Source organism: Pungitius pungitius, chromosome 3 (genome assembly GCF_949316345.1).
Source record: "Pungitius pungitius chromosome 3, fPunPun2.1, whole genome shotgun sequence".
Classification (NCBI taxonomy): domain Eukaryota; kingdom Metazoa; phylum Chordata; class Actinopteri; order Perciformes; family Gasterosteidae; genus Pungitius; species Pungitius pungitius.
In genome coordinates this window covers 21781776-21802554 of record NC_084902.1, presented here as the reverse complement: position 1 = coordinate 21802554, position 20779 = coordinate 21781776, and the positions used below count along the sequence as shown (strand labels likewise).

General features: G+C 43.4%; 3 protein-coding genes across 3 annotated transcripts; 1 reads left to right on the top strand and 2 right to left on the bottom strand.

Moving 5' to 3' along the window:
* Positions 1 to 224: 224 nt before the first annotated feature.
* Positions 225 to 7216, bottom strand: atg3 (autophagy related 3). The gene is made up of 12 exons (XM_037464570.2): positions 7076 to 7216; positions 6829 to 6870; positions 6707 to 6756; positions 5428 to 5498; positions 4710 to 4817; positions 4223 to 4275; positions 3672 to 3756; positions 3551 to 3585; positions 3315 to 3461; positions 2860 to 2987; positions 2333 to 2401; positions 225 to 1245 (listed from the first exon to the last, which is right to left on the bottom strand). Exons 1-12 carry the CDS (start codon positions 7145 to 7147, stop codon positions 1164 to 1166), a joined length of 942 nt encoding a protein of 313 aa, XP_037320467.1. The 5' UTR covers positions 7148 to 7216; the 3' UTR covers positions 225 to 1163.
* A 113-nt stretch (positions 7217 to 7329) lies between these two features.
* cars2 (cysteinyl-tRNA synthetase 2, mitochondrial) lies at positions 7330 to 15050 on the top strand. Its single transcript, XM_037464522.2, has 15 exons — positions 7330 to 7558; positions 7650 to 7700; positions 7788 to 7905; positions 10347 to 10418; positions 10724 to 10829; positions 10918 to 11001; positions 11419 to 11548; positions 11931 to 12064; positions 12171 to 12238; positions 12365 to 12431; positions 12604 to 12742; positions 12832 to 12955; positions 13177 to 13275; positions 14560 to 14766; positions 14850 to 15050. The coding sequence occupies exons 1-15, from the start codon at positions 7353 to 7355 to the stop codon at positions 14910 to 14912; spliced, it is 1668 nt and encodes a 555-aa protein (XP_037320419.2). The 5' UTR covers positions 7330 to 7352; the 3' UTR covers positions 14913 to 15050.
* An 854-nt stretch (positions 15051 to 15904) lies between these two features.
* Positions 15905 to 20172, bottom strand: LOC119213341 (DDRGK domain-containing protein 1-like). The gene is made up of 8 exons (XM_037464580.2): positions 19940 to 20172; positions 18707 to 18856; positions 18482 to 18600; positions 18016 to 18117; positions 17817 to 17939; positions 17657 to 17695; positions 17474 to 17579; positions 15905 to 16216 (listed from the first exon to the last, which is right to left on the bottom strand). Exons 1-8 carry the CDS (start codon positions 20025 to 20027, stop codon positions 16056 to 16058), a joined length of 888 nt encoding a protein of 295 aa, XP_037320477.2. The 5' UTR covers positions 20028 to 20172; the 3' UTR covers positions 15905 to 16055.
* Positions 20173 to 20779: the final 607 nt, after the last annotated feature.

The following is a 20779-nucleotide window of genomic DNA, read 5'->3' as shown; positions in this document are numbered from 1 at the left end:
GGGCCTACAGGCAGGATTGAGTGAACACCTGACCCACAATTAGTAGACTGGGAGTGTGGACGTATAGTGATTATACTTTCCTTTACTAAGTTCAAGACACACATTTAGTTAGAAACAGAGCATCATGTAATTGAAGGATTTATTGGAGTACACATTGAAGCTTGACAATAAAACAATTTTAAATCCTTGACACACCATGTGGTGATACGTCAGGGGAAGTCAAACTCAAACAGGCTGCAGGGAGGAAAAAAACAAACATGTGAACCAACCACAAGAAGCATATGTGAATGAAAAGGTCTGGCCATGAACTCATTCAGAGAATCAAGGATTAAAATGGGCTGGCATCAACACTAACAGGGTTCAGCCATGCCTTCTACAAAGAGCACCATGATGAGAGCAGTACATGTAGTGACAAGGGTCCAGCAGATCAACACCTTCTACACTGGCGTGGCTGTACAAAAACACAGACCCTCTGTTGAACCTGATCCCAGATGTAGAGGAAATGGATGCCTATGACGAGCTGACTGGAGGCAGTGAGGAGCCACACAGCAGCCTGGCATGCTTATTATATATGCAGAAAAACTTTGTGTTCTCAAGGAGTCAAGAAGTTGAGACTGCAAACCAGGTTTAATGTTATTTTTACATGACAGACAGCCGAGCAGTGTGGAATGGGCAGAGCTTTAGTTATGAGGAGGGCTCTGAGAGCAATCACCACATTGAACAACATTAAACGTGGAGAGGAACTTCAGAGAAGCAGTCCAACGTATGGGACAAAGCTTTGTCTGCAAGATTCATATCTGTTTCATTTGTGATGGTCCAGATTGTGGTTAGCCTAGCTTAGCACGATACAAGCTACAAATCAGCTCTGTCAAAGGTGGTTTGTTTCTCCACACGTAAGATCACACAGGTCTTACCCTGAAAGGTGCACTTCTCATGTCACACACAGATGAAACCGATACTAATCTTCTTCTCTGACTCTGGGTCAGTGTCCCAAAACTTCAGACTGTTGCTTTAATAGACAGTTTGTCACATAGCTCCAACATTCCCCACACAAGGTGTCTGAGTCACACAAACACTATCTGATTGTAATCTGACCAAACCCGATATAATCTTAACACAGATGACGTTTCCCATGATGCATCAGTTGAGGCTGGTGTAGGAAGCTACATGGTGAAATGTCTTGTGTAGTCGTATTCTATTGTAGGAATGACCGCTTGGACAAACTTGAGGAAAATTAGAAGATACCTGAAAGTGTCAGTTAAGGGAAACAGAGTAGGCATCAGGTAAGCATTTATTCACTATGGAGGACAGTTCTAGCAATCGCTACCTACCAAAGGATTATCCACACCGAACGCCATAAGCAGTAGTAGTTGATGGTCCCAAAACAAGGGGGGTATTTAGCTCCACACCTCCTGTTCACACTGTAACAGTGTGTGGAAACATTCAGGGCCTCAAGTACTAACACTCTTGCGCCCACTTCAGGCGTATTTGTTTTGCAATGTGCGCGTAAAAAGCATGGCACGTAAAAAACATGCCGCACTGAGGTAAAAGCAGACTGCATGTTGCAGAAACTGAAAAAGGCAAATTGCAAAGGGGTGAAAGGAAAGTGGTAGTTTCTCATAAACAGTTGGAAGAGGATGTGTTAAGTGAGCCTAATTATTTTTTCCACCCTATGTGCAGAAACCACCATGGGAAACGTGCCTCCCTTTTTGCGGGGAAAATTCTCTGCCTATTATAAGCAGGTGTAGACCAGAATGCGGGTTTCCTCGCATATGCCTCCTGGTAAAATGACAGGATTTTTGCCAAAGGATCACAACATTTTCAGTTGAGTCAACTCAAAGTCATTACGTGTTACAGATTAAGCAGCCATGCAATATTAGTTTGTTGTGACGGATTATTTGTTGTTGTTGCTGTTTTCACTTCTGATCCATGGTTAATAGAGAGAAGGAGGTCCATTCACTTGCGCATTCAAATGCTTGCAATGTGCGATATAATGGGCAGAGAAAGGCGCTGATCACCAGATGAACCGCAGGTTTCATAAATACAAGTAAACTGAAGTACCACAGCGGCCGCGATCTGCGTGTTTTCTGTGGCGCTGATAAGGCTAGTACGTACGTACGTACATGAGGCCCTCTGTGAGCTTTCTCTTTGTATTGATATTGTCAGCCTCTGTGGACTAAATTAGAACCATCTCCAGAGTCCCTTCAGATATACTCTCTCATTCTACTGCAGCAGATAGTCTGCCGCCCCCATATTTTGTGTCTTTCAACAAGAAGGCCTTAAAATACATCGATTGAAGACATTATAAGTGGTTATCACCATGAAAGGATACATATGCACTCCCAGCTCTCCTCCCCCGTCTGCCACCGTCTCTATGATCTTTTTCATCACTTCAGCATGTCTGAAAGTAAAGGAAGATATGTTTAAACACACAGGCATACTATTAATCACCCCTATACTAACGTTGAGCAATCACTATACACAGTACTCAGTTAATGTAACACATCTGGATAAAAATTAGAAAACTACTATACTTCCTGTTGTGTCGGCTTTCCGTTACCATCTCTTATGTTAACGGTTCGGCCGACAGGGGTGGCTGACGTTGCGACGGCGGACGTTACGGCGGCGGACAGGGAGTGTCACAGACGCTACAGCCAACAGGAGGTGCCGGATGTTACGGTCAACAGGGAGCTAATGATACTAATGATCTCTTATTTATGTGTGTAACGTCAAAAGCACCTACAGCCAACGGTATCATAATACCACCTAGATAAAGTCAGGTATGAATGGCTCTCTTCTTAAAGCTGCATGTGTGCATCCAAAAGGAGGACGCTTAGGTGGTTTTCCATTCTTTCTCACCTGCAGGGGTGGACGGAGCACATGGCAGGTGGAGGAAGGTGGGGGTGGTTCTCAATAGTGACCGTCTTCTTCACATGGTCCTGGCTGATGTCCTCGTACATCTGGTCGACAGTCAACGGTTGCCTGTCCTGGAGGACACCACAAAAGCTTCATGAGCTCATTGTGTATTACTGCTGCTAGAACGGCCCTCAAATAAAGAGATTCCAAGTCAGAGAACAGTGTGAAAGCACAGCTTTAGACTTCATGTTTACCACAGGTGTGCTGAAAAGTTTCTCTTAAATAAGTGACCCAGCACAGAAGAAGCTTAAAAACAACTTATTGACCAAAAACATCCGTGTTGACTAAGACTAAAGAGTTGGCAGCCTTCACTGCTCCACAGAAGTGAGCGTATACATGCATACAGAGTGAGATTCTCTACAAGAGCACTATAAGCCCCATGTGTCCCAGGTACATACTTCATCGTATCCAAAGAGCCAAAGTCGAGGGGTCTGGTAGTATTTATCATAAGTGATGTACAGGTCATATGTTCTAGTCTGAAGGATGGCATCTTCGCTCCCAGCCTCTGCTTTGGCATCCGCCATTTTACTGGTGTCCAGGGTCGCCTGTTGGGAGGAGAGAGGTGGCAGTTGTACTGAGGACGATATTAGATCCACCATGAAATTAAATGAGATATGATATTTGAGACGCCTACCTCATCAGTTTCCAAAAGGCCACTTTCCTCATACTCTGTGAAGATAGAATGAAGGACAAGTCCAGTTAAAGTTAGGCCATCCAAAAGACCCACAAAAGGGACTGATAATTACCATCAGTACCTTCCATATCTGCTGCATCTCCATCTTCATCATCATCGTCATCATCATCACAATATACTGCAGATGTGGCATTCATATTCTTGTCCTAGAGGAAGTCAAATTAAAAAAGGATCAATTTAGCATCTACAGAAGTTCTGACTAATTGATCACCATTTGAAAGAATTTTGGAAGGCCCACAGTGAACATTTCTAAACACAAATACATTAAGTTGTTTAATAACATGTGGAATGGTTTCTGAGAACTGTCATGGAATCCACAGCACCTGTTCAGTAAAGAACCAAACCTGGGGCGGGGGAATGCTCCTCAGATGGTAGGAATGCAATGTGCTTTATTTACATCTTATAATACCTCATGCATTACACCCCTTGATTAAACAGATTAGTGGGGGTCAGGAGATGATCCCAGCTGAGGGCTGCAGTCCACAGAGCCAACATTGATCACATACTTGCATGTCTTCGGACTTTGGGAGGAACCCTGACACAAAAGCGGGTACAAACACGTAACGGTCCTGACAACTAGAATCAACACTTCAACACATTTTTGAAGCATACCTTACTATTGTCCAGTGAAATATCCTGTACAGCGTCTGTGACTCCTAACAAACCTGCTGGAACACAACAGTGTCAGGAAAGGATTCTGAGCATTGTCATAATTTGATTGCAAATGACAGTATCTGACGGAACTGCAATTGATTAGCACAAAGTTTGAGTTTGGATTGAGTATAACCCATTGAATACTTCATGGCTTAGACGAAAGTTTTTCTATAATGTATTGATGGTTTAACCTATCAAACGTTACTGTTAGTTTTCCTGCCATGATATACTGAAGTTGAAAAAGCATCATAACAACAAATAAAAAAAGCCTGGTGGGGGCTTACATCAGGGGATTAACCACATGCATGGTATTCTGGGAATGATGCTTTGATATCTCATCACTGGATAAGTAGAGTTGTTAAGGTGTCGTCTATTAAATATGTTCCACATGCAGCCATGCTCCATATATGTATGCAAGTTTGGATGTTGAGAAATGGAGTCAAACCTGAGTTGTGGTAAGTGTCCACCCAGCCTCCATCTCCATCATCTTCCTCTATGATGGCCTCAAGCTCATCGGAGTACTCCATTTGTTTACACCGCTTGTAACAGGGAACTGGCAGACCACAAAGACAGAGAGGACACCAACCAAGGGGTTTACAAAAAATGTCTTTGATAACTGCATAGATTAACTTGTGGAGGCTTTAGACATAGAAATTAGGCTGTACGGAGCCGCACTATGTGGCATTCTCTTGCAAAACAAACGTAAAGAGGAAGTTGGAACATAGACTGTAGAAGCACACACACTGTGCTGAACACAAAACCAACTACAAAAGGAGCAGAGCAAAGACAGCAGAGTCAACTTCACTGTGTACTAACTAAATCCTTTATTAAAAGGAGGCTATAAACCAAGGTTTACACTTTTCAATTGAAACTTGTTCAAAGGCAATAACCAATGTTAAAGACCTGAAAATGTTCAGTCAAGAAACTTTTTTAAAAAGTATCGGTACTCACTTTTTATACGATACAACTACTTATCTGAAAAACCTTTAAATTCATTTTAACGGGCCTTTTCTGTGATGTGCTAAATAATTAAGATTCATATTTAAGGAACTGGGGAGAGGTTTCTATATTCAAATACAGATGGTTGATAAGTGGCTTAGTGGAGTTGAAGAGACAAGATTGGTTGATGATAAAAAATGAAAAGTTAAATAACAACCTCTCACCATTGCGTGTCAGGAGAAACTGTTTATCCTGGGGCAGATATGGCTTCACCTTGACTTCTTCCCCAGACGCCCTGAATGAAATGGAACCACCGAAGGAAAACAAAGGACTCCTCTTTACTTTAGATTTGACTGAATTCACATTCATTTTAGTGACGATTGAGTCATGGTTCATAAATCAGTAAAGTGGGGTTCATTTGAGACGATGATCTTGCTGAACCAGATCACACATTTACTGATGCAGGTATAGAGAAGACGTGTGCAGCATATTTTTCACCCACTGAGCAGCAACTAATTAGGGAAACTTTGAATGGAGGTGAAAAAATGCAAAAAAGGAAAGGAGGCTGCTGACAATCGCGGGCCGACAATGCGTCAGAATTTAGAAATATCTAATTACTAAGAAAGTTGTACTCAGTTTTATTGCTTTTAATATGATTGTTTTATGTGTTGGTTTTATGCTGTTTATGTGCTAAATGCGCTGGTTTTGCAGTAAAGTGTCTTAGAGTAGCCTACCATGTAAAGCACAACTCCCTCTCACGTCTGAAAGCACGTCTCAATAATCAGTGCTTCTTCATCCAAAACGTCGTTCAGAAATGGGCATGCCATGGTGCAGGAAGAAACGCAGGTGAATGGGACTTTAAATATCACCCTCAACTGTTAAACAAGTTTAATTCGGGTTAGAGCACCAGCTGATTTAACACATGAGACTCCAGGATTAATTTTGGCCTGGCTGTAAGCCTGCTCTGAAGCTGCAAAGAATAAATCTCCATGGTTACTTGATTAGGTTTAATTCAACCTGCTTTAACCTGCTTTGGCGGTGATGTTAAAGAAGAGGAGGTTGTGCATCAGCAGCCATCGCTTCAGCCTCCATTTGGTTTGACCGCTCTCATTCTCTCTGAATTATTGCCTTGTGTGAAAGGCAATCATTGCAATAACCAGAATCTTCATAATTGGACATACTTTACAACATCATTGAAATGATCATGATCATTTGAATTAAACATGCAGAACCTTTAAATGTAAAGTTTTATATGTTAGTGCTCATTCATCCAAATGCTACATAACTACGACCACTGTATGACATCACCAAGTTGACTACGTTATAGCGGTTCTCTTTATAGTCCTCAGCAAACATCCCTTCTGTGGTACTATATAAAAAAAAGGTTAAAAAAAACTGTTCCCCTATTTGATTGATCTGTGAAATCACTTCAATCATTCTTCAAAGAGCTAATGAACACATATGTAGTAATTAAGAATTCATATATCTGTGAGACACACTCACCATTTCCATGTGGGGCAATGATGAACCAAGTGATCCCCAGCTGCTACAAACTTCAGTAAAAAAGGGAGAGGATTCAGTATACTGTGGTGGTTAGAAGTAATATGGAACTAGTTGGAACTCACCTCTTCTGGTGTAATGACTCCAGTCTCTTTGAATTTGGATTCCTATGATTGACAACAGAACCACAGGTGAAACGTGAGCAGCTGTAGCTGGACATTAAGCACTCTTCCACTGTTGGATGGAGAGTGGATCATCCACGAGTCTTTTACTTGGTACCATAGCACCGTTAGGAGCACTAACAGTGTGACAGTAGCTATGATCATGAGTTGGCTGTCAACAAGCTATCCGCTTTAATGGGTGAGTGTTTACCTTCAACACCGGGGTGAGAAACTCGGCTACCCCCAAAGCCGTCCCCTTCACTGTGTTTATCACGTTCTGCATCTTCTTCTCTGAATGAATCCTCTACTGTTCGGTGAAAGTAGAAGTTACTTTAACATAGCTACTCGAGCACACAGCCAGCTACATCACATGATACGAAGGAACACTTCCGGTATATGACTCTCGCGAGAAGTGAAGAGGTAACGTTAAACGCGAGCTGTTGAGGTGCTAACATGCTAGCATGCTTCATAGATAGCCAGGTGTCATTATGTGGACCAGAACAAAGGTCCTCCTTGGGGCTCTGCGTGCTGCTCAGTCAGTGAGGTCCAGACCGAAGTCATCGTGTGACGTCGACAGGGCTCCAGGGAAAACGTGGGTGACCCCGAACGGGTTTAACACGGGTTTAAAGGCTTTCAACAGCCTGAGCAAACAGAAAGAGCCTTTCATTGTGGCCAGAGAAGGAGTAGCTACCTGGTAACAGTGCACACTTGTTCGATGATGACTGTATACACAGTGCGCACGTGTGTGTTTGTGAGAGATAATCCCGGCTCTGTATGTGTAACAGGTACAGCTGTGGACCTACCGTCTACGACCATGCACACCTTGGTCATGCCTGGTAATGACATATACATGTTGTGTTTCATGTGCAAGGCTCACGCGGTCAAGTCTGGAGTAATGTGTCTTTGCATCTGTCTCATCACAGCTCGTATGTCAGGTTTGACATCCTGCAGAGAATTCTTTCCCGGTTGTTTGGGATCACGGTAATCCATGCCATGGTCATCACAGACATCGATGACAAGATCATCAGAAAAAGTTTGGAGGTATATTGCCTATACATATATATATATATATATACTCACCAGCCACTTTATTAGGTACACCTGTCCAACTGCTCGTTAACACTTAATTTCTAAGCAGCCAATCACATGGCATGTAGACATTGTCAAGACAATCTCCTGCAGTTCAAACCGAGCATCAGTATGGGGAAGAAAGGTGATTTGAGTGACTTTGAACGTGGCATGATTGTTGGTGCCAGAAGGGCTGGTCTGAGTTTTTCAGAAACTGCTAATCTACTGGGATTTTCACGCACAACCATCTCTAGGGTTTACAGAGAATGGTCCGAAAAAGAAAAAACATCCAGTGAGCGGCAGTTCTGTGGGCGGAAATGCCTTGTTGATGCCAGAGGTCAGAGGAGAATGGCCAGACTGGTTCGAGCTGATAGAAGGGCAACAGTGACTCAAATAACCACCCGTTACAACCAAGGTGGACATGAGAGCATCTCTGAACGCACAGTACGTCGAACTTTGAGGCAGATGGGCTACAGCAGCAGAAGACCACACCGGGTGCCACTCCTTTCAGCTAAGAACAGGAACCTGAGGCTACAATTTGCACAAGCTCATCGAAATTGGACAATAGAAGATTGGAAAAACGTTGCCTGGTCTGATGAGTCTCGATTTCTGCTGCGACATTCGGATGGTAGGGTCAGAATTTGGCGTCGACAACATGAAAGCATGGATCCATCCTGCCTTGTATCAACGGTTCAGGCTGGTGGTGGTGGTGTCATGGTGTGGGGAATATTTTCTTGGCACTCTTTGGGCCCCTTGGTACCAATTGAGCATCGTTGCAACGCCACAGCCTACCTGAGTATTGTTGCTGACCATGTCCATCCGTTTATGACCACAATGTACCCAACTTCTGATGGCTACTTTCAGCAGGATAATGCGCCATGTCATAAAGCTGGAATCATCTCAGACTGGTTTCTTGAACATGACAATGAGTTCGCTGTACTCAAATGGCCTCCTCAATCCAATAGAGCATCTTTGGGATGTGGTGGAACGGGAGATTCGCATCATGGATGTGCAGCCGACAAATCTGCGGCAACTGTGTGATGCCATCATGTCAATATGGACCAAACTCCCTGAGGAATGCTTCCAGCACCTTGTTGAATCTATGCCACGAAGAATTGAGGCAGTTCTGAAGGCAAAAGGGGGTCCAACCCGTTACTAGCATGGGGTACCTAATAAAGTGGCCGGTGAGTGTATATATATATATATATCACACACTCACTCAGTGGCCAATTAGGTACAACTTGCTAGTAATGGGTTGGACCCCTGTTTGCCTTCAGAACTGCCTTCGGTCTCCATGGCATGCTTTGAACAAGGGGTTGGAAATATTCTTCAGAGATTTTGGTCCATATTGACATGATAGCATGACACAGTTGCTGCAGATTTGTCAGCTGTCTTTCCGTGATGTGAATCACCCGCATCCCAAAGGTGCTCTATTGGATTGAGATTGCGTGACTGTGGAGGCCACTGGAGTACAAGGAACTCATTGTCATGTCATGACATGGTGCATTATCCTGCTGGAAGTAGTCCTCCGAAGATAGGTACACTGTGGTCATATAGGGAGGGATATGTTCAGCAACAATACTCAAGTAGGCTGCAGCATTTAAGTGGGTACTAGGGGCCCAAAGTATCCCCCACACCATTACACCACCACCAGCCTGAACAGTTGATACAAGGCAGGATGGATCCATGCTTTCATGTTGTTTATACAAATTCCAAATTCTGACGCTACCAGAATTTTGCAGCTGAAATGGAGACTCATCAGCCCAGGAGACATTTTTTCAATCTTCTATTGTCTAATTTTGGTGAGCTTGTGCGAATTGAAGTGTGTTTCCTGTTCTTAGCAGATAGCAGTGCTACCTGGTGTGGTATTTTGCTGCTTTAGCAGGTTCCACTGTGTACAGATGTGTATTCTGCATTCCTTGGTTGTAGCGAGTGGTTATTTGAATTACTGTTGCCTTTTCTATCAACTTTAACCAGTCTGCCCATTCTCCTCTGATCTTTATCACATCAACATTTTTGTGAACATGACTGCTTCTTACTGGATGTTTTCTCTTTGTAAGAACATTCTCTGTTAACCCTTAGGATGGTTGTGCATGAAAAATCAGAAGTTTCTGACATACTCATACCAGCCCGTCTGGCAGCCAACAACAATGTAACATTCAAAGTCACTTAAATCCCCTTTCCCCCCCTTCTGATGCTCGGTCACTTGACCATGTCTACATGCCCAAATGCATTGAGTTTCAGGTATGTGATTGGATGATTAGCAATTTGTGTTAACAATCAATTGAACAGGTGTACTTAATAAAGTGGCCGGTAAGTGTAGATATATATATACACACACACACACACACACAAAGGCTGTGTTATCTATCATGTTAAAGCATCGGTGTTCAGGAGATGGGCTTGTTTCGTAGGAGAATGTGTCTACAACCACCATCGCCACAATGTATGAAGAGGAATTCAAGAGGGACATGCTGTCACTAAAGGTGTGTGTGAGGATGTTTATTACATTTAACACACTACAAGGAAGACCTAAATTATGAATTATCTCTGATCACAAAACCAATAACCCAGATTTCACCTCATTCCTTTGGTGTTCTTCATCCATTTGATTTTTTTGGTACGAGTTTCACAATTGAAATAGATATCTTGAGTGTAATGGTGCCATGTCTAAATGTAACCATATAGTACATCTAGTTACTCCACCTCTCATGTCCATATTTGATTTGAACATGCGTTACACAGGTTTGAATAAGTGCATCTGTAAACTTCATCTTGTGTTGTTCTTGAGGTGATTCCTCCTGCAGTCTATCTAAGAGTCACAGAGAATGTCCATCACATTGTGGCCTTTATTGAGGGGATCATCAACAACGGACACGCGTACGCAACAGAAGAAGGTGAATGTGTAGCAGTTCCTGTACCTACTGCCATAGATTATGTCTGCTCTTTACCGGATTCATCATTTGTGATGTGTCTTGACTGTAGGTGATGTTTATTTTGACATCCAGTCCATTGGTCACCGTTACGGAAAGTTTGTGGGAGCCGTAGAAGATTCTCATTTAGAACCTGGTGAGTCATTTTGTCTAATTGGACCCAACACATAAAGCATAGGTGGCAGTACCTGTCCTATACAACACTAGGTCTAGTATCTATCCTATACAACTGGGGTCCCCAACCACCATTTGGTACTGGGCCACACAAAGAATAACATTTTTTTATTTTCCTTATCATTTGACTTTTTATTTCTGAAATGTTTTGTTTTTCACAAAGAAAGAAGTAGCTGGTAGTATCTATCCTATACAATACTAAGTGTAGTGCCTATCTTATATTACACTAGGTGTAGGTGCTCAAGCAGCGACTCACTAACAGAATGTGTATTGTCCGTCTTAATGTCTCGCCTGCTCGTGGTTGTGGATAAGAGACTTATTGGGCTAATGTTGTGTAAATAAGCTTTACTAAAGGACATTAAACTGCACTGTTTTCCAGTAAAATCCAACAAACGCTCCTGGAGAGACTTTGCTTTGTGGAAGCAATCCAAACCTCAGGAGCCATACTGGGACTCTCCTTGGGGGAGAGGAAGACCGGGCTGGCACATTGAATGTTCCACCATTGCTAGGTTTGGATTTATTAATATCTGCGTCCTTCAGATTCAACACAGTGTGTTGATTCAACTGTAAGCATTTTAGAGGGGTTTATAATACTTGTACTACCACTAATAATGATAATAATACAGTCTGTGTTGGGATTGTAGTGTGGTAGCGCTGTCTAATATTATTATCTATATTATCTATATTCTACGACTAGTATGAATAAGGTTTGGCCATATCATATTTTTTATATATATATATATATATTGCTTCATTCAGTGTAATTTCAGACCAATAACATAAATTCATCGCAGTGGCAGTAATATCAGTAATTTAAAAGGATAGCAGCAGCAGGGACACCCCCCTGCTGCTGCTATCCTTTTATAGTGGTACTCTGTGTGTTGCTTTCAGCTCAGTGTTTGGGAGACAGCTGGACGTCCACTCAGGAGGCATCGACCTGGCCTTTCCTCATCATGAGAATGAGGTCGCTCAGAGTGAGGCCTATCACCAGTGTGGACAATGGGCTAATTACTTTCTCCACTCAGGTAAGTCCTGAATCTCCTGGTGCATTTAAATAACCGGTCAAGCTGTTTCATCGCAAAATGAAGCTACTGTTTCTCTTCCTGAATGGGTGCACCTTGTTGTTTTTAGGCCACTTGCACCTAAAAGGCAGTGCCGAGAAAATGTCTAAATCTTTAAAGAACTTCATCAGCATCAAGGTAAGGTTGTCCTAAATGATGCTTCACTTACTTACTGTTTAATCTCTTAAGAATATATCCATGGGTAGTCCACATTGTAGAACAAATATGTAGATCATATAGGTTGTCTCTTTGATTCTCCTTCAGGATTTCCTGCTGTCTTACTCTGCCAATGAATTCCGGATGTTTTGCCTGTTGACCAGATACAGATCAGGTGAGGAATTGGAGACTGAAGTGTAGTAACTGTTGTACTCTGGCTCCCATCAGACAGCCTTTTTGCTGTGCTTTTGTCCAATGTCTTTTAAAAACATACCTCCAAGCTGGAGAGGTTTAGTTTTCTGTGTCTGATGAGAGAACCCTCGGGGGTTCTTGTGGTGTCTGTACAGCTGTAGACTACAGCGACAGCAGCATGTTGGAGGCTCGGACCTCGCTGAGAACTATCTCCACCTTCACCCATGATGCTACAGCCTACATGAAGGGTCAGCTCCAGTGTTTACCTGTACAGGAAGCTTTTCTCTGGGAGAGGTAGTAACTTCATTCATTGTGTATGTCTGTTTGTAATCAATCCACCAGTAAAGGCCAAACTAATCTCTGAAAACTGTTGTTGTGTTCAGGTTGGCTGAGACTAAAGCCGCCGTGGTGAAAGCTCTGGCAGATGACTTTGATACTCCGAGAGCCATTGGCGCCGTGATGCTTCTGGTTTATCACGGGAACTGCCAGCTCCAGCCTGTGGCTAAGGTAACTCGCTGATAAACGAACTTAAGGTAACAGCCCTGATCATTAGCGCTCCTGGGAGGAGGCACAGATGTGGCGCACTTTGGGACCATCAGACTACTAGAATGGCTTGTAGCTTGTGTTGTAGATAAGTGACGTAATGCAGGTCCATGTCAGTGATCAGTGCCCTTGAACCCTAAAACATGGATGGATGGAGGACTGACCTGATGTGTGTGTCTGTGTAGAGTGAGGTAGGGACCCGGAGCCCGGCAGTGTTTGGAGCCATGGTCAGCTATATCAGAGATGTTTTGGATGTGTTTGGGATCGACCTGCAGCACAGCAAGGTTAGTACTAGTAACCTGCTCCATGATACAGACTTCCTATGTAAGCAGTACGCCTGCCTGGACACAAGTGTTCTCCAGCTGTGACCATAACAGCAAAGCAACAAATCTGACCTTCTGACAGGTTCACCACTCTATTAGCATCAGATACGAAATGTGACTAATGAAACCTGACACAAATTACACGAAGAAGAGAAATCAATCGTGAAAAAAATCAATCAAAAAAAAAGTTAAAATACAAGAATGCTTGTATTTCAGCTTCTTTGTTAAACAATTCTGCTTGTAAACATGTCTGAGGACGGAGCCTATTTTTACCACTAACAAGGTTGAGTCATCATTCCTTCACCAGCTTCCGTACCTTTGTTTCTAGAGCTTTTCACTAACTGGACCTCTTTTACATTTTGATTGAATATCCATACCCTAAATCAGGGGTGCAGTCCGCCAACCATTTTTAATTGGCCTGCATCAAGGTCTAAAAATATAATGGACTACTTCTACTGCATTGCGCTTCTTAGTTGAACACAGTTGTGAAAACTGTCAATGTTGTAATTCGGGCACAAAGGCTTTACCACAGTGAATTTCAAGCAATCCTCTCTGATGTTGATGCTGAATACAGGACCTACTCTACCATTCACCAAGTGCGCTGGCTCAGTCGCGGCTCCGTGCTGCAGTGGAGTTTTTAAAAGAAAAGGGTAGACCTCTCCATGAGATCGCTGACCTTTTATGTTTGGCAGACCTGGCTTATTTAGTTGATCTCACTGATCATCTCAATACAGAACAAGAGATTACAAGCAAAGAGCAGCTGGTACGACAACTGTATGCCAAGCTTTCTGCTAAAATGGGAGAATATGTGTCTGACATCTTTCATGAAAGAATTCAGTCAGCGCTCCCCTATTTATCTTCTTGTCTCTCTGCTTCATACAGGACAATGAAGGGGGATCAGCACCCTAAGAGACAATCTGAGGCTATCACTAAGAGAATGAGCGGCCAACCTTTTTTGTAAAAAATAAAATAAATCTTCTAATGTAGAGTTATGATGGCATTTTTTCTTCTAACATGTTCAATTTATCAAACATAATTTACCTGCATTTGAATGATTTTTCCAATATTAGTGCATTAGAAGTGAGGGAGTATACCTCAAGTGTAGTGAGTGGCCCGGTCCTTTGTATATTTTACTGTATGTGGCCCTTGGGGGGAAAAGGTTTGGACACCGCTGCCCTAAATGGTCCACACTGTTCCTTTCAAAGGCCCCTCACACCTTTTCTGCCCCGTGCTGTCTGCCTTCAGGTGCAGAACTTGGCTGTGGATAGCAGTGGGGGAAGTCTGGAGGCTGTGGTGGAGCAGCTCACTCATTTTAGAAGTGAAGTGCGAGCATTTGCTCTTACCCATCAGGAGGGACCCAACAAACCTGGACTATACCCAGAGAGAGTCCCTCTCCTCAAAGCCTGTGACAACCTCAGAAAAGAGCTGGCTCCTTTGGGTGTGCTGATAAAGGTGAACTCAAGTCAGCTACATGCAGCATTTACAAATCTCATCATTCTTGATGAAACTGGATATGTGATTTCCTTGTTTTTCAGGATAGAGGAGCCTCCTCGACATGGGAGCTAACTCAGAGGAAACCGAGCCAGAGTCCAGGATGAAGACCAGGAGAAGTCCAGCAGAGAAACATTGACTTTTATTTCAGCTTTTTATTTCTCAATCCAACTCCATATAAAGACCAAGCATCCTGGATTTATAACAAAAATGTGCCAGTATATCCAAATATTCATTATTGTATGTTCCAGCTCATGTTTCATAAGCTGGAGAAGGGATTTTTATAACTGTCCAATAATGTTGGTGCAGGTTTTGGAATGTAGAATGGAGTGGAAGGCTAAATGGCTTTATCTCCACTTGTTGCTCCTGTGCTCAGGCTAAAGGACTGTAATGCTACCACATTTTAAAAACTGTCTAAATGATGGAATATTAAAAGGAACAGTTCTGACATTTGGGGGAAAATAGGTGGATATTTAAACAATAAGGACCAGAACCGTTAAATAGGGCACGCTGCTCTACAGACCCATTAAATCTAGTATTGATATGGAGCCAGCGTGTTTTATTAACCATGAACAATGTTAGCAAGTATTAAGGTCTTTGGGGACCTGAATCCAAATGTGATCCTCTTCATGTAGCGCAAATGGGACTCTTGGGAGGAGAGTTTGGCTTGGTGGTCATTACTTTGTTTTTGTCATAACATGTTTCTGGTTTCCTTGAGAGAGCTAAACAAATCCTGACTGTTTGGTGTCTGAGCTCCCCAATGGCATCAGCACAGCAGAAAGCTTATGACGCAGACTAAAAACTCACCTCTACGGACTATACCTTGACTAGTTAGCACTATTAGCACTTACAGCACTCGGCTTTGTTAAAGAAATGGTACTTTCTTGATTCTTGTTCTGCACTTATTGCAAGTCACTTTGGATAAAAGCATCAGCTAAATGATAAATATTTAAATCAGCCGAGATGTCCTCTAGTTCTGTTCCATAAAAGCTACTTACAAGCTTTTAGCTTTATATTACATAATAACTAAAGTTATGTCTCAGTTAGTCCACATGGATCTCAAACTATGTCTTACATGTTGACAATAATGCTGACTCAGTTTGATGTGATGATGGGTTTGTTTATTTAATATCACAGTAGTTCCTGTATGTATCTCTGGAGGACATCAGACAGCAGCAGACCAACAGTCTAGTGTGAGCTCTTCACTCGTTGGAGAATTAATGTCATGCGGAGTGGGTTCCAGAAGTCCATCAGGCACTGGTGAGGCTCTCTGGCATCAAGTTGATCAGAGAGTTACTGGCCTGAGCCAGCTCTGTGATGGACACTCTTCCTCTCTGGCTAATGAAGCGAGCCACTGAGTCCAGCTCCTCTGGAGTGATGGAGATGAACTTCCCTCTGTCATCAATGACGCCTGCATAGAGCACAATAGAGGAGGTCATAGTGGAGAAGACACAAGAACCGGGAGAAAACACGTAGAGCTGTAGAAAGACACCGTGAAGTATAAAGAATCCCTAAAGATATGATGTACAAACTACTAAATGTACCTCTGATATGTATTACAACAAAAGCCTCTGCAGTGATTCTCCTAGGTTTACAGCTTTAAGGGTGGAGGGGGGTCTGTCCGCTAGTGATGGTGTGCATACACACAGGTGAGCATACCATCATGTTGAGACTGAAAAGTGAGCATAACTGTCAGCTGGTAGAAGGTACTGTCTGAGCAGCGTTTCCCCTACCATTATCTTAGGCGGGTGTCCTTTAAGGATAAATCTAGCCTCCAGTATACACATAACATTTAGTAATAGTTCTATTTACTCCAGGAAGCAGCCATGACCATGAACCTGTTAAACGTACATGAAGGTGTGCATGTTGTGGACGCTCTGCCAAGAATTACAAGACGACCTGAATGAAGGTCTTTTCAACGGCTAGTTCTGTCCGACCTAAAGACCCTCACCGACCCCCTCCTACAGAGCCAATGGGTCGGTAGAGAACGCAGTCATTATGGCCCTGCATTTCATCCTCCAGACTCCCTAGGAACCTACACCAAGATCCTGTTAGTGGACTTCTGCTCTGCACTTAACACAATCATCCCATCTATGCTGCAGGAGCCCGACTCCACGTCTGACAGGAAGCAGCATGTGAGGCTGGGGAAACTTGTCTCAGTTCCCCCCCCAAGGCTGCATTCTTTCACCTCTGCTCTTCTTCCTGTACATAACCAGTCTGTCAAGCTACTGAAGTTTGCAGATGGGGGGGGGGGGGGGGGGGGTGAGAATCTGACCATCTGGTGACGTAGTCCAGCCAAAACAACTTGAAGCGTAACGCTCTGAAGACAGTGGAGATGGTTGTGGACTTTAGGAAGAACGCAGCTCCACCAGCCACCATCACCCGTGTGACTCCCCCGTCACCGCTGTGGATTCCTTCCGTTTCCTGGGCTCCATCATTGCCCAGGACCTCAAGTGGAATCACTTGTTCACTTTCACGTACACTGACAATACAGTTGTGTTATGTGCCAACTGCCATGTCAAATTCATTGTATGTCTAACATACTTTGGCCATAAATGTTCCTGATTCCTGCAAAGCAGTCTTTTGTCAACAGGAGTGTCTATAGCTTCCATCTCTTCAAAGAACAAAGAAGTGTCTCTCGGTTCTTTCGGAGCACCAAATAATTTACCTGTGAGGGTTCCTTCTGCCAAAAGAACCTGGAGTCTGTCAATAGCATCCTGTGTCCTCATTCCAAAATGAGAAGCCAGATCCTCCAGAAGAACGACCTTCGATCTCTGCAGGACAGAGGAGACAACGTAAAGACTCTGGCCTCAGATCCTTTAGCTCAGGTTATGTCTGTATAAGCTCTCACCTCAATGTGTTGGATGAACTCCTGCAGCAGGTTGCGTGACTAGGAGTGAAGAAGACAACACTTGGTTACAGGACAAGATATATATATATTGAGAGAGAGAGAGCAAGCAAGCGTAAAAACAAGTCAATGAAATGTGATGTGAGCTTAGCAGAGTTGTGACCTGGTCCTCAGTGAGCTGCTCCTCCTCCCCCTGGTCTTCCACAATAAACGAGGATTTGAGCCTCAAGTACTCTTCCTCTTCCCGGCGCTCCTGCTCCTCTTTGGCCCGGAGCTCCTCCTCCTCCTGCATGAACAGGTGCACAGAGTGTCAGTACCTCCTCGTGCCAACACATCATATGGTGAGAGGACAGAATTCTGACCTGCTTCTGCTCCAGCTGTCGTTCTCTCTCGTCCTCGTGACGTCTCTCCTGCTCTCTAAGCTCCTGCATCCTCTTCCTCTCCTCTCGCTCTTCCAGCTCCGCCTAGACATAAAACACAACACGGGATGCTATTGATAACAGCTTTTCCTTCGGTCAACTCAACAACACTCTACTGAATGCTTCAAACGTGTGAGTCAGATGTAGTTGTTTATCATTTAGTATTTGATTTAAGTCCCTGGATCATATGAACTCCAGCATGACGAAGGCTCAGACTCTGTATTCATTGTACACAGAATGTTAGATCCTGCAGTGATCAAGTACACTGATGGGTTATGATGCAACACATATAGCTTTGAATGTCTGATTACACATGATAATCACAGATCAAAATGTGTACTGGTCTCACTGGCATACATTCTACATGGTAACAACAGACACAAATTAGCGTGTGGTAGGAAGCACTCACCTCTCTCTGGGCCTTCTTGGCCTGTTTCTCCTCCTGCTTCTTCTGCTTCTTGGCTCCAACTTTTGCAGTGGGCTGCATTTCCACCTCTTCTTCAGCCTCCTCCTCAACCTGCTCCTCCTCTGAAATCCAACACAAAATTGAGAGGATGAGCTCACTCTGGAAGTGATGATGAGTGCTGCTATTGTGCATGCTGGCTCAGAGTTATGACTGACAGTCCACGCATACCGTTCTCCACAGCTTCTCTTTGTGGCAGTCTGTTGGCCATCACTGAAGCCAGGTTCCTCCGCCTGCGAGGCATCCCGGCCCCTCGGTCCTCGGCAGCCCGCTGAGGGAGCCCAACGGCCCGGATAACATGCCGCTGCTGCTCTTCATCAGCTAGGCATGGAAAGGCCAAACAAGATGTCATACTACTGTCTACATTACATGTCATTTAGCAGACGCTTTTATCCAAAGCGACCTACAATAAGTGCATTTCAACCATAAGGATAAAAACTCAAATGAAAAGAAACAAGAAAGTGCAATTTCATTAAATAAGCCAATTTACAACTTGCTATGAATTATAAGCCATTATAAGTCAAATTTAAGTGCTACATTTTGTTTAGTGTTTTTAGTTAAGGTATAGTCTGAAGAGATGTGTCTTTTGTTTGGCGGCGGAAGATGTAAAGTCTCTCTGCCGTCCTGGTGTCATCAGAGAGCTCATTCCACCATTTAGGAGCCAATTTAGGATTCCCTGCCCTACAGCTAACACTTGTTAAAACAGACAACACTGGTATTAGAGTGAGTCAGTGATCGCTACTACTGGAGTGAGACTGGGGCATCCCCATGCCTATCAGTCACATATGTTCCTCTATCCAGTCAGATAATGCTACGAGGTTTACTACACACATTTAAACATGTCCTGATGTGTCCTTCAGGAATGCAGCTGCACAATACATTACTTTTAGCTTACGTAACGTTAGTTAGTTAGCACAATCCATCCCGTTTAGCAAGTTAGCTAGCACAAAAACAACTACCACCAAGAAGAAGACTAACTTTAGTCCTGATTAAGAAATATCCATGGATGCAAATGATTTAGCTTCACATGCCCCACTGCGTCCTCTGTAGTTCAGGGCAGATTGACAGCCGAGAGTCAACCTGTCTGCTTGAACAGACATGACGTTACAAATATGATACCGGGTCGTAAACGTCACCACGCGTAACTGCTTGTTTGCGGCTAACTATTATGCCAACAGCGCCCGGTGGCTAAAGCCCACCAACGACTCATTATTAGCTGGCGTTAGCTTAAGTTAACAACGTTGGTTAACATTAGCTATCGGCAGTTGTCACGTTAACGTTAGGATCAATTAATGTAACTGTTAGTTAGCTACCATAGCTATAGTTGGCTAACTTTAGCCTACGTAAGTTAACGTTACTTAATTGGCCAACGTTAACGCTACGTTAGGTTCTCAGGCTCCTTACCTTGCTGTGTGTGTCTCCGTACCTTCAATGCAAACCCAATGAGCACAATGAGCACAACAGCAGCGATGAGGTACAGGACTACATCCATACCTTTTATTAGAAGTATACTCTAACTATTTAAAAAAAATGAAACTATTATTGTCCACATTTATCTCAGGCCCTCTCTCAACACCTAAGACGGCGAGAACGGACTTGTGTTCCCGCGAGAATAGACTCGGGTGACGGATGAGACGGACCATAGGTCGGAAGAAGGGAGAACGGTCATTTCCTCAATTGGAACAGCAACTGACGTGTTGACGTCACCACGTCAGTCGTTCTAATACGTTTAATTGGATATTAAGATATGCAGAGATATATATATCTATATATATATATATGCATATCTTTTATATATATATATATATATATGAGGGGGAGATGAGCTGACCGCCTGGTGTGTAGTCTGACGATCCCGTTAACTACACCTCACATCTCCCACATCCTGGAGTTAAATGGTAAGAAGGCTCAATGTTGACAAACCCCACACACAACTGATAAATGAGTATGATAACCTCCTTCAGCCATCATAGTTCTTCCTGCGTTCAGCCAGCATGTGGTGTGGTCTGACCGCCACTAGGTGGCAGACATGCTGTGTCTGCAGACCTCACCTCCACCACTTAATGCTCATACTTAGGAGTGAGAGGCCTAAAGAACACCCTCTGCTCTCCAGTTTGCTACAAAACAAAAACAAGATAAACAACACAACAAAACAATGAACTGTGTAGATAATATCTCTGTCATCTTCACATTAAACAAAAAAAAGGGGAAAGAATATTCATCCACTTTAACCTTGTTTGAGCA

Coding starts and splice junctions, on each gene's coding strand:
- atg3 (XM_037464570.2), bottom strand. CDS start 7,147: ATGCAGAACGTGATAAACACAGTGAAGGGGACGGCTTTGGGGGTAGCC. Junction 6,757..6,828: donor GAGTCATTACACCAGAAGAG/GTGAGTTCCAAC, acceptor TTTTTACTGAAG/TTTGTAGCAGCTGGGGATCA. Junction 1,246..2,332: donor GGAGAGCTGGGAGTGCATAT/GTATCCTTTCAT, acceptor TGACACTTTCAG/GTATCTTCTAATTTTCCTCA.
- cars2 (XM_037464522.2), top strand. CDS start 7,353: ATGTGGACCAGAACAAAGGTCCTCCTTGGGGCTCTGCGTGCTGCTCAG. Junction 7,701..7,787: donor GCACACCTTGGTCATGCCTG/GTAATGACATAT, acceptor GTCTCATCACAG/CTCGTATGTCAGGTTTGACA. Junction 12,956..13,176: donor AGCTCCAGCCTGTGGCTAAG/GTAACTCGCTGA, acceptor GTGTCTGTGTAG/AGTGAGGTAGGGACCCGGAG.
- LOC119213341 (XM_037464580.2), bottom strand. CDS start 20,027: ATGGATGTAGTCCTGTACCTCATCGCTGCTGTTGTGCTCATTGTGCTC. Junction 18,601..18,706: donor AAGAGAAGCTGTGGAGAACG/GTATGCGTGGAC, acceptor GTTGGATTTCAG/AGGAGGAGCAGGTTGAGGAG. Junction 17,696..17,816: donor AGCAGCTCACTGAGGACCAG/GTCACAACTCTG, acceptor CTTCACTCCTAG/TCACGCAACCTGCTGCAGGA.